Source organism: Cetorhinus maximus, unplaced genomic scaffold, assembly GCF_964194155.1.
Source record: "Cetorhinus maximus unplaced genomic scaffold, sCetMax3.hap1.1 HAP1_SCAFFOLD_4602, whole genome shotgun sequence".
NCBI lineage: Eukaryota > Metazoa > Chordata > Chondrichthyes > Lamniformes > Cetorhinidae > Cetorhinus > Cetorhinus maximus.
The window spans coordinates 1,839-12,500 of record NW_027600503.1 but is presented as its reverse complement, the minus strand read 5'-3'; the positions used below and the strand labels follow the sequence as shown (position 1 = coordinate 12,500).

The window sequence follows — 10,662 nt, the reverse complement described above, 5'->3', positions numbered from 1 at the left end:
AGGACAGGTACAGCACGGTGTTAGATACAGCGTAAAGCTCCCTCTACACCGTCCCCATCAAACATTCCCAGGACAGGTACAGCACGGGGTTAGATACAGCGTAAAGCTCCCTCTACACTGTCCCCATCAAACACTCCCAGGACAGGTACAGCACGGTGTTAGATACAGCGTAAAGCTCCCTCTACACTGTCCCCATCAAACACTCCCAGGACAGGTACAGCACGGGGTTAGATACAGAGTAAAGCTCCTTCTACACCGTCTCCATCAAACACTCCCAGGACAGGTACAGCACGGGGTTAGATACAGAGTAAATCTCCCTCTACACCGTCCCCATCAAACACTCCCAGGACAGGTACAGCACGGGGTTAGATACAGAGTGAGTCTCTCCGTCGCTTGCTGGTCAGTAACCTATGAACTCTGCCTCTGCCCCCTGACCCCCCAGGTGTTGATTGCGATATTGATATTCAGAAGACGATTCAGAATGTGCGCAGTCAGCGCTCGGGTCTGGTTCAGACAGAGGCTCAGTATAAGTTTATCTACATGGCCGTCTCACAGTACATCGAGACTACGCAGAAGAAGATTCAGATCATAGGGGTAAGATCCACCTTCTTACCCTCTGGCCCACACCCACAATGGGCCTTCTCACTCACTGTATCTCTCCCTCTGTTTCTCTCTCTCTCTCTCTCTCCCTCTCTCTTTACCTCTCTATCTCTGTCTCTCTCTCTCTCATCCTCACTGTCTCTCTCCCTCTCTTTCTATCTCTCTCTTTTGCTCTCTATCTCTGACTCTCTCTCTCTCTCTCCCTCTGTCTCTCTGTCTCTCTCTTTCTCTCTCTCCCTCTGTCTCTCTGTCTCTCTCTCTCTGTCTCTCTCTGTCTCTGTCTCTCTCTCTGTCTCTTTCCCTCTCTATCTCTGTCTCTGTCTCTCTCTCTCTCCCTCTGTCTCTCTGTCTCTCTCTCTCTCTCTCTGTCTCTCTCTGTCTCTGTCTCTCTCTCTGTCTCTTTCCCTCTCTATCTCTGTCTCTCTCTCTCTCTCTCTCTCTGTCTCTGTCTCTCTCTCTGTCTCTTTCCCTCTCTAACTCTGTCTCTCTCTCTCTTCTTCCCTGTCTCTCTCTGTCTCTCTCTCTCTGTCTCTCTTTCCATCTCTATCTCTGTCTCTCTTTCCATCTCTATCCCTATCTCTCTCTCTCTTTCTCTCCCTCTGTCTCTCTCTCTCTCTGTCTCTCTCTTCTCTCTCTCTCTGTCTCTCTCTCTGTCTCTCTCTCTCTGTCTCTCTGTCTCTCTATCTCTCTCTCTCTCTCTCCCTCTGTCTCTCTGTCTCTCTATCTCTCTCTCTGTCTCTTTCTCTCTCTGTCTCTCTCTCTCTGTCTCTCTTTCCATCTCTATCTCTGTCTCTCTCTCTTCCTCCGTCTCTCTTTCTCTCTCCATCTCTCTCTCTCCCTGTCACTCTATCTCTCTCTCCGTCTCTCTCTCTCTCCCTGTCTCTCTATCTCTCTCTCTCTCTCTCTGTCACTCTATCTCTCTCTCTCTCTCTCGCTGGCTCTCTCAGTCTCTCTCCCTGTCCCCCCCATCCCTGTATCTCTCTTTTCTCGCTCTCTGTCTCTCTCTCTCACTCGTTCCCCTTCTCCCTCTCTGCCTCTGTCCATCTCCCCCTCTCCCTCTCTCTGTCTCTCTCTCTCTCACTTGACAATGACCCCTCAGTAATGCCTTGTCCTCCCTGAACCCTCCCTACCCTTCTAGGAGTGTAAGCAAACTGAGTCAGAGTATGGCAACATACAATATCCAGCCCAACAGAAGGCCCAGCACTCAAAGGTCTCCCGCAAGACGTCAAAGTGAGTTTCAGAGTCTCTCCCGGCTGTGTGGATTCTGTTGTTTGTGCTGCTGTCGATGGCCGGTGGGGAGGGATGTGGCGGTGGGGGAGGGATGTGGCGGTGAGATGTAGAGTGCCGGGGGTGGGGGAGGGATGTGGCGGTGGGGGAGGGATGTGGCGGTGAGATGTAGAGTGCCGGGGGTGGGGGAGGGATGTGGCGGTGGGGGAGGGATGTGGCGGTGAGATGTGGAGTGCCGGGGGGAGGGATGTGGCGGTGGGGGAGGGATGTGGCGGTGAGATGTGGAGTGCCGGGGGGAGGGATGTGGCGGTGGGGGAGGGATGTGGCGGTGAGATGTGGAGTGCCGGGGGGGAGGGATGTGGCGGTGAGATGTGGAGTGCCGGGGGGGAGGGATGTGGCGGTGGGGGAGGGATGTGGCAGTGAGATGTGAAGTACCAGGGGTGGGGAGGGATGTGGCGGTGGGGGAGAGGATGCGGCAACGAGATGGCGAGCGCCTGGGTTGGGGGGAGGGATGTGGCGGTGGGGGAGGGATGTGGCGGTGAGATGTGGAGTGCCAGGGGGGGGAGGGATGTGGCGGTGGGGGAGGGATGTGGCGGTGAGATGTAGAGTGCCAGGGGGGAGGGATGTGGCGGTGGGGGAGGGATGTGGCGGTGAGATGTGGAGTGCCGGGGGTGGGGGAGGAATGTGGCAGGGGGAGGGATGTGGCGGTGAGATGTAGAGTGCCGGGGGTGGGGGAGGGATGTGGCGGTGGGGGAGGGATGTGGCGGTGAGCTGTAGAGTGCCGGGGGTGGGGGAGGGATGTGGCGGTGGGGGAGGGATGTGGCGGTGAGCTGTAGAGTGCCGGGGGTGGGGGAGGGATGTGGCGGGGGGAGGGATGTGGCGGTGAGATGTAGAGTGCCGGGGGGGGGAGGGATGTGCTGGGGGGAGGGATGTGGCAGTGAGATGTGAAGTACCAGGGGTGGGGAGGGATGTGGCGGTGGGGGAGAGGATGCGGCAACGAGATGGCGAGCGCCTGGGTTGGGGGGAGGGATGTGGCGGTGGGTGAGGGATGTGGCGGTGAGATGTGGAGTGCCGGTGGAGGAGGGATGTGGCGGTGAGATGTGGAGTGCCGGGGGGAGGGATGTGGCGGTGAGATGTGGAGTGCCGGTGGAGGAGGGATGTGGCGGTGAGATGTGGAGTCCCGGAGGGAGGGATGTGGCGGTGAGATGTGGAGTGCCGGTGGAGGAGGGATGTGGCGGTGAGATGTGGAGTGCCGGGGGGAGGGATGTGGCGGTGAGATGTGGAGTGCCGGTGGAGGAGGGATGTGGCGGTGAGATGTGGAGTGCCGGGGGGAGGGATGTGGCGGTGAGATGTGGAGTGCCGGGGGGGGAAGGATGTGGCGGTGAGATGTGGAGTGCCGGGGGGGGAAGGATGTGGCGGTGAGATGCGGAGTGCCGGAGGGAGGGATGTGGCGGTGAGATGCGGAGTGCCGGGGGGGAGAGGGATGTGGCGGTGAGATGCGGAGTGCCGGAGGGAGGGATGTGGCGGTGAGATGTGGAGTGCCGGGGGGGGAGAGGGATGTGGCGGTGAGATGCGGAGTGCCGGGGGGGGAGAGGGATGTGGCGGTGAGATGCGGAGTGCCGGGGGGGAGAGGCATGTGGCGGTGAGATGTCGAGCGCCGGGGTTGGGAGGCGGGGGAGGGAGGTTGCTCGGTACGTCCAGGGGCCCTCGTCGGCCGCCCCACTCGCTTGCGCCGCCCGCCTCACATTCTCTCCCTTTGTCTCCGCCCCTCTCCCCCTCTCCCCAGCCACACCGAGGACCCCCTGCTGTACGAGAACGTCTCCAAGGCAAAGAAGGACGAGCGAGTCCGCAAGCAGAGGTCGGAAGAGAGGGAGAAGGGCGGGAAGCTGAAGGCAGGCTCAGTCAAGAAGAAGTGAAGGGGGACGGGGGTGCGGCGGTGCGGCGGGGCAGAGATGCCAGTGTCCGATGCCCGGCTCCCAGCACAGATGCCCCGTCCTCTCCGACCCACCCCAGTAGCCTCACCCCACTCTCCCCAACCCTTAGCAACCGCCCCCTTTGCACCCCCCTCAACACCCCCACCCCCTCCCCCCATCGCCAGTCGTCCCCTGGTATGCAGCCTCCCCCCAGCTGCTCGCATCCCTCCTCTCCCCCTCCCCCCACCCCCCACAGCCACCACCATCACTTCATTCCCCCGATGCCGGAATCGCTCCCCCATTCCGATTAGGAAATGCGCCAATTCCCCCGGGTAACCGCTCCCCCCTCACGTCTCCAGAGACCACGTGTGCCAACAGGAGGAGGCCCCATTCAGGCCCCTCTCTCGAGCCTGTTACACACAGGAACAGGAGGAGGCCCCATTCAGGCCCCTCTCTTGAGCCTGTTACACAGAAACAGGAGGAGGCCCCATTCGGGCCCCTCTCTCGAGCCTGTTACACAGGAGCCAGGAGGAGGCCCCATTCAGGCCCCTCTCTCGAGCCTGTTACACACAGGAACAGGAGGAGGCCCCATTCAGGCCCCTCTCTTGAGCCTGTTACACAGAAACAGGAGGAGGCCCCATTCAGGCCCCTCTCTCGAGCCTGTTACACAGGAGCCAGGAGGAGGCCCTATTCAGGCCCCTCTCTCGAGCCTGTTACACAGGAGCCAGGAGGAGGCCCCATTCAGGCCCCTCTCTCGAGCCTGTTACACAGGAGCCAGGAGGAGGCCCCATTCAGGCCCCTCTCTCGAGCCTGTTACACAGGAGCCAGGAGGAGGCCCCATTCAGGCCCCTCTCTCGAGCCTGTTACACAGGAGCCAGGAGGAGGCCCTATTCAGGCCCCTCTCTCGAGCCTGTTACACAGGAGCCAGGAGGAGGCCCCATTCAGGCCCCTCTCTCGAGCCTGTTACACAGGAGCCAGGAGGAGGCCCCATTCAGGCCCCTCTCTCGAGCCTGTTACACAGGAGCCAGGAGGAGGCCCCATTCAGGCCCCTCTCTCGAGCCTGTTACACAGGAGCCAGGAGGAGGCCCCATTCAGGCCCCTCTCTCGAGCCTGTTACACAGGAACAGGAGGAGGCCCCATTCAGGCCCCTCTCTCGAGCCTGTTACACAGGAGCCAGGAGGAGGCCCCATTCAGGCCCCTCTCTCGAGCCTGTTACACAGGAGCCAGGAGGAGGCCCCATTCAGGCCCCTCTCTCGAGCCTGTTACACAGGAGCCAGGAGGAGGCCCCATTCAGGCCCCTCTCTCGAGCCTGTTACACAGGAACAGGAGGACACCCATGCACCTGAGAGAGAGAGGGGACTGAAAGTCTCCAGACAGTGTACAGATATCTCCCCGACAGTGGGTGATAACTATCGGCAAAGACTAAAGAGGTTGGGGGTGTATTCTCCAGAAGAGAGAGGGCTGACCTGATCGAGCTGATGGCAGGCATTGTGAGAGGTTCAACGTAGAGATGATGCTTCATTTGGAGAAAGCCCTATCTAGAAGGACGAGGGCAGCAGACACATGGGGAACACCCACCACCTGGAAGTTCCCCTCCGAGCCACTCACCATCCCGACTTGGGAATATATCGGCCGTTCCTTCACTGTCGCTGGGTCAAAATCCTGGGACTCCCTCCCTAACAGCGCCGTGGGTGTACCTACACCACACAGGGACAAAATCCTGGAACTCCCTCCCTAACAGCGCCGTGGGTGTACCTACACCACACGGGGACAAAATCCTGGAACTCCCTCCCTAACAGCGCCGTGGGTGTACCTACACCACACGGGACAAAATCCTGGAACTCCCTCCCTAACAGCGCCGTGGGTGTACCTACACCACACGGGGACAAAATCCTGGAACTCCCTCCCTAACAGCGCCGTGGGTGTACCTACACCACACGGACAAAATCCTGGAACTCCCTCCCTAACAGCGCCGTGGGTGCACCTACACCACACGGGGACTGCAGCGGCTCAAGAAGGCAGCTCACCCCCCACCTTCTCAAGGGGGGGAATTAGGGACGGACAATAAATTAGCTTGAAGCCATCTGCCCAAGTTAAAATCGTCATGATCGCTTTGCTCTGCTTCTGATCAACAAGTTTAAAGTGAGTGTATTTTTTGTATTTTGTCTTGTTAAATTAAATGTTCCTTCGAATGAAAAACGATTTCCTGTGATTGAAATGAGATCAAATGATGGAGGGAGGGCCGCACTGTCGGAGGGTCAGTGCTGAGGGAGGGCCGCACTGTCGGAGGGTCAGTGCTGAGGGAGCGCCGCACTGTCGGAGGGTCAGTGCTGAGAGCTGCACTGTCGGAGGGTCAGTGCTGAGGGAGCGCCGCACTGTCGGAGGGTCAGTGCTGAGGGAGCGCCGCACTGTTGGAGGGTCAGTGCTGAGGGAGAGCCGCACTGTCGGAGGGTCAGTACTGAGGGAGCGCCGCACTGTCGGAGGGTCAGTACTGAGAGAGCCACACTGTCGGAGGGTCAGTACTGAGGGAGAGCCGCACTGTCGGAGGGTCAGTACTGAGGGAGAGTAGCACTGTCGGAGGGTCAGTACTGAGGGAGAGTAGCACTGTCGGAGGGTCAGTGCTGAGGGAGCGCCGCACTGTCGGAGGGTCAGTGCTGAGGGAGCGCCGCACTGTCGGAGGGTCAGTGCTGAGGGAGCGCCGCACTGTCGGAGGGTCAGTACTAAGGGAGAGCCGCACTGTCGGAGGGTCAGTGCTGAGGGAGCACCGCACGGTTGGAGGGTCAGTGCTGAGGGAGAGCCGCACTGTCGGAGCGTCATTTCTGAGGGAGCGCCGCACTGTCGGAGGGTCAGTGCTGAGGGAGCGCCGCACTGTCGGAGGGTCAGTGCTGAGGGAGAGCCGCACTGTCGGAGGGCCAGTACTGAGGGAGCACCGCACTGTCGGAGGGTCAGTACTGAGGGAGCACCGCACTGTCGGGGGGTCAGTACTGAGAGAGCCACACTGTCGGAGGGTCAGTACTGAGGGAGCGCCGCACTGTCGGAGGGTCAGTACTGAGGGAGAGTAGCACTGTCGGAGGGTCAGTACTGAGGGAGAGTAGCACTGTCAGAGGGTCAGTACTGAGGGAGCGCCGCACTGTCGGAGGGTCAGTGCTGAGGGAGAGCCGCACTGTCGGAGGGTCAGTACTGAGGGAGCGCCGCACTGTCGGAGGGTCAGTGCTGAGGGAGCGCCGCACTGTCGGAGGGTCAGTGCTGAGGGAGAGCCGCACTGTCGGAGGGTCAGTACTGAGGGAGCACCGCACTGTCGGAGGGTCAGTGCTGAGGGAGAGCCGCACTGTCAGAGGGTCAGTGCTGAGGGAGCGCCGCACAGTCGGAGGGTCAGTGCTGAGGGAGAGCCGCACTGTCGGAGGGTCAGTACTGAGGGAGCACCGCACTGTCGGAGGGTCAGTGCTGTGGGAGCACTGCACTGTGGGAGGGTCAGTACTGAGTGAGTGCCGCACTGTCAGAGGGTCAGTGCAGAGAAAGTTGGATTAACATCAGTAGAGATACAGTCGGTAACAAAGGGCGCTGGGGGAGAGGGGTTACTGAGAGACAGTGTGAAGGAGCTGGATTAACACCAGTAGAGATACAGTCAGTAACACAGGGCGCTGTGGGGGAGAGGGGTTTACTGAGTGACAGTGTGTGGGAGCTAGATTAACATCAGTAGAGATACAGTCAGTAACACAGGGCGCTGGGGGGAGAGGGGTTACTGAGTGACAGTGTGAGGGAGCTGGATTAACCTCAGTAGAGATACAGCCAGTAAGACAGGGCAGAGTAAAAACAGGCGAGGCAGCGATACAAGAATCAGACATTTATATCTGACACGTAGGTCAAAACACAGCACAAAAGGAGGCCAAAAGCAGCCCTGGCTAAATTTCACAATAAGGTTCACAGTTTCGGAGGGTCCCACGGGCTCCCGGAACAATATTTACACAGCCCGTGGGCCTCAGTTCCCCTCTGCCTCAAGAGGCGCCTCGCTAGAGTTCAAATGTCAAGGCCGAGGTGGCGTTCGGCGGCCATTTTGAATCCCGGGCCTAGTCGTCAAGGCTTCGTCCGTCTCTGCCAATTGAGGAGCTGCTTTTTGTTCATGCAATGCCCTCTGCCGTCCACCAGGGGGTTGAATTTCAACGATAAATCTCTTCTAACGCCCACGGGTACAAATGAAAGTTACTTAAACGCCGCCCCCCACCCCACATCTCCGAACGGTACAGTCAAGTTTGTTTTTGGTTGCTCAAGACCTGGGCCATCCTGAGGCTTTTGATACGGGCCTCGTATTGGCTGGAGTTCCGAGAGTAAGAGGAGACTTGATTGAGATATCCCAGGTCCTGAGGGGTCAGGTGGAGAGGATGTTTCCTCCTGTGGGAGAATCTAGAACGACGGGGTGGGGGGTCATGACTTAAGAATAAGGGGGTCGTCCATTGAAGACGAAGGTGAGCGCCGATTTATTTCTCTCAGAGGGCCCCACGTCTTGGGAAGTCTCTCCCTCAGAATGCCTGCACTTCCGGCTATGTCCACAAGGAGTGAATGAGGACAGCGTACTACCAGCTGCATCCAACAAAGGGGGCACTACCCTGGGGAACGGGTACAACACACAAACTGACTCTCACTGGTGTACTCTCTCCCAATCCCCTCTACTCTCTCTCTATCCCCTCTACACTCTCTCTATCCCCTCTACTCTCTCTCTATCCCCTGTACTCACTCCCTATCCCCTCTACACTCTCTCTATCCCCTCTACTCTCTCTCTATCCCCTGTACTCTCTCCCTATCCCCTCTACTCTCTCTCTATCCCCTCTACTCTCCCTCTATCCCCTGTACTCTCTCCCTATCCCCTCTACACTCTCTCTATCCCCTCTACTCTCTCTATCCCCTGTACTCTCTCCCTATCCCCTCTACTCTCTCTCTATCCCCTGTACTCTCTCTCTATCCCCTGTACACTCTCTCTATCCCCTCTACTCTCTCTCCATCCCCTGTACTCTCTCTCTATCCCCTGGACTCTCTCTCTATCCACTATACTCTCTCTCTATCCCCTCTACTCTCTCTCTATCCCCTGTACTCTCTCTCTATCCCCTGTACTCTCTCTCTATCCCCTGTACTCTCTCTCTATCCCCTGTACTCTCTCTCTATCCCCTGTATTCTTTCTCTATTCCCTCTACTCTCTCACTATCCCCTGTACTCTCTCTCTATCCCCTGTACTCTCTCTCTATCCCCTGTACTCTCTCTCTATCCCCTGTACTCTCTCTCTATCCCCTATACTCTCCCTCTATCCCCTCTACTCTCTCTCTCTATCCCCTCTACTCTCTCTCTATACACTGTAATCTCTCTCTATCCCCTGTACTCACTCTCTATCCCCTGTACTCTCTCTCTCTCCCCTGTATTCTTTCTCTATCCCCTCTACTCTCTCTATATACCCTGTACTCTCTCTCTAACCCCTCTACTCTCTCTCTATCCCCTGTATTCGTTCTCAATCACCTCTACTCTCTCTCTATCCCCTGTACTCTCTCTCTATCCCCTGTATTCTCTCTCTATCCCCTCCACTCTCTCCCCATCCCCTCTACTCTCTCTCTATCCCCTCTACTCTCTCCCCATCCCCTCTACTCTCTCTCTATCCCCTGTACTCTCTCCCCATCCCCTCTACTCTCTCTCAATCACCTCTACTCTCTCCCCATCCCCTCTACTCTCTCTCTATCCCCTCTACGCTCTCTCTATCCCCTGTACACTCTCTCTATGACCAGATCTCACTCTCTATCCCCTGTACTCTCTCTCTAAACCCTCAACTCTCTCTCTATCCCCTGTACTCTCTCTCAATCCCCTGCACTATCTCTCTATCCCCTCTACTCTCTCTGTAACCCCTCAACTCACTCTCTATGACCTGTAATCTCTCTCTATCCCCTGTACTCTCTCTCTATCCCCTGTACTCTCTCTACATCCCCTGTATTCTCTCTCTATCCCCTCTACTCTCTCTCTCTATCCCCTGTACTCTCTCTCTATCCCCTCTACTCTCTCTCTATCCCCTGTACTCTCTCTCTATCCCCTGTAATCACTCTCTATCCCCTGTACTCTCTCTCTATCCCCTGTACTCTCTCTCTATCCCCTGTACTCTCTCTCTAACCCCTCAACTCTCTCTCTATCCCCTGTACTCTCTCTCTATCCCCTGTACACTCTCTCTATCCCCTGTACTCTCTCTCTATCCCCTGTACTCTCTCTCTATCCACTGTACACAGTCTCTATCCCTTCTACTCTCTCTCTATCCCCTGTACACCCTCTCTATCCCATGTACTCTCTCTCTATCCCCTGTACTCTCTCTCTAACCCCTGTACTCTCTCTCTATCCCCTGTACTCTCTCTCTATCCCCTGTACTCTCTCTCTATCCCCTCTACTCTCTCTCTAACCCCTCGACTCTCTCTCTATCCTCTGTAATCACTCTCTATCCCCTGTACTCTCTCTCGATCCCCTGTACTCTCTCTCTATCCCCTCTACTCTCTCTCTAACCCCTCAACTCTCTCTCTATTTCCCTGTAATCTCTCTCCATCCCCTGTACTCTCTCTCTATCCCCTGTACTCTCTCTCTATCCCCTGTACTCTCTCTCTATCCCCTGTACTCTCTCTCTATCCCCTGTACTCTCTCTCTATCCCCCTGTACTCTCTCTCTATCCCCTGTACTCTCTCTCAAACCCCTCAACTCACTCTCTATCCCCTGTACTCTCTCTCTATCCCCCTGTACTCTCTCTCTATCCCCTGTACACTCTCTCTATGCCCTGTACTCTCTCTCTATCCCCTGTACTCTCTCTCTATCCCCTGTACTCTCTCTCTATCCCCTGTACTCTCTCTCTATCCCCTGTACTCTCTCTCTATTCCATGTACTGTCTCTCTATCCCCTGTACTCTCTCTCT

The 10,662-nt window shown here is 57.2% G+C and overlaps 1 protein-coding gene across 1 annotated transcript in view; it reads left to right on the top strand.

Annotated features, from left to right (window-relative positions):
- The window catches only part of LOC144678549 (tyrosine-protein phosphatase non-receptor type 6-like), a 6,696-nt gene extending 762 nt beyond the window's left edge, over positions 1–5,934 (top strand). Inside the window, exons 2-4 of the mRNA XM_078538298.1 lie at positions 443–594; positions 1,739–1,830; positions 3,614–5,934. Of these exons, the coding sequence (XP_078394424.1) occupies positions 443–594; positions 1,739–1,830; positions 3,614–3,743 (374 nt within the window). The 3' untranslated portion in view covers positions 3,744–5,934. The remainder of the gene's footprint in view (positions 1–442; positions 595–1,738; positions 1,831–3,613) is intronic.
- Positions 5,935–10,662: the final 4,728 nt, after the last annotated feature.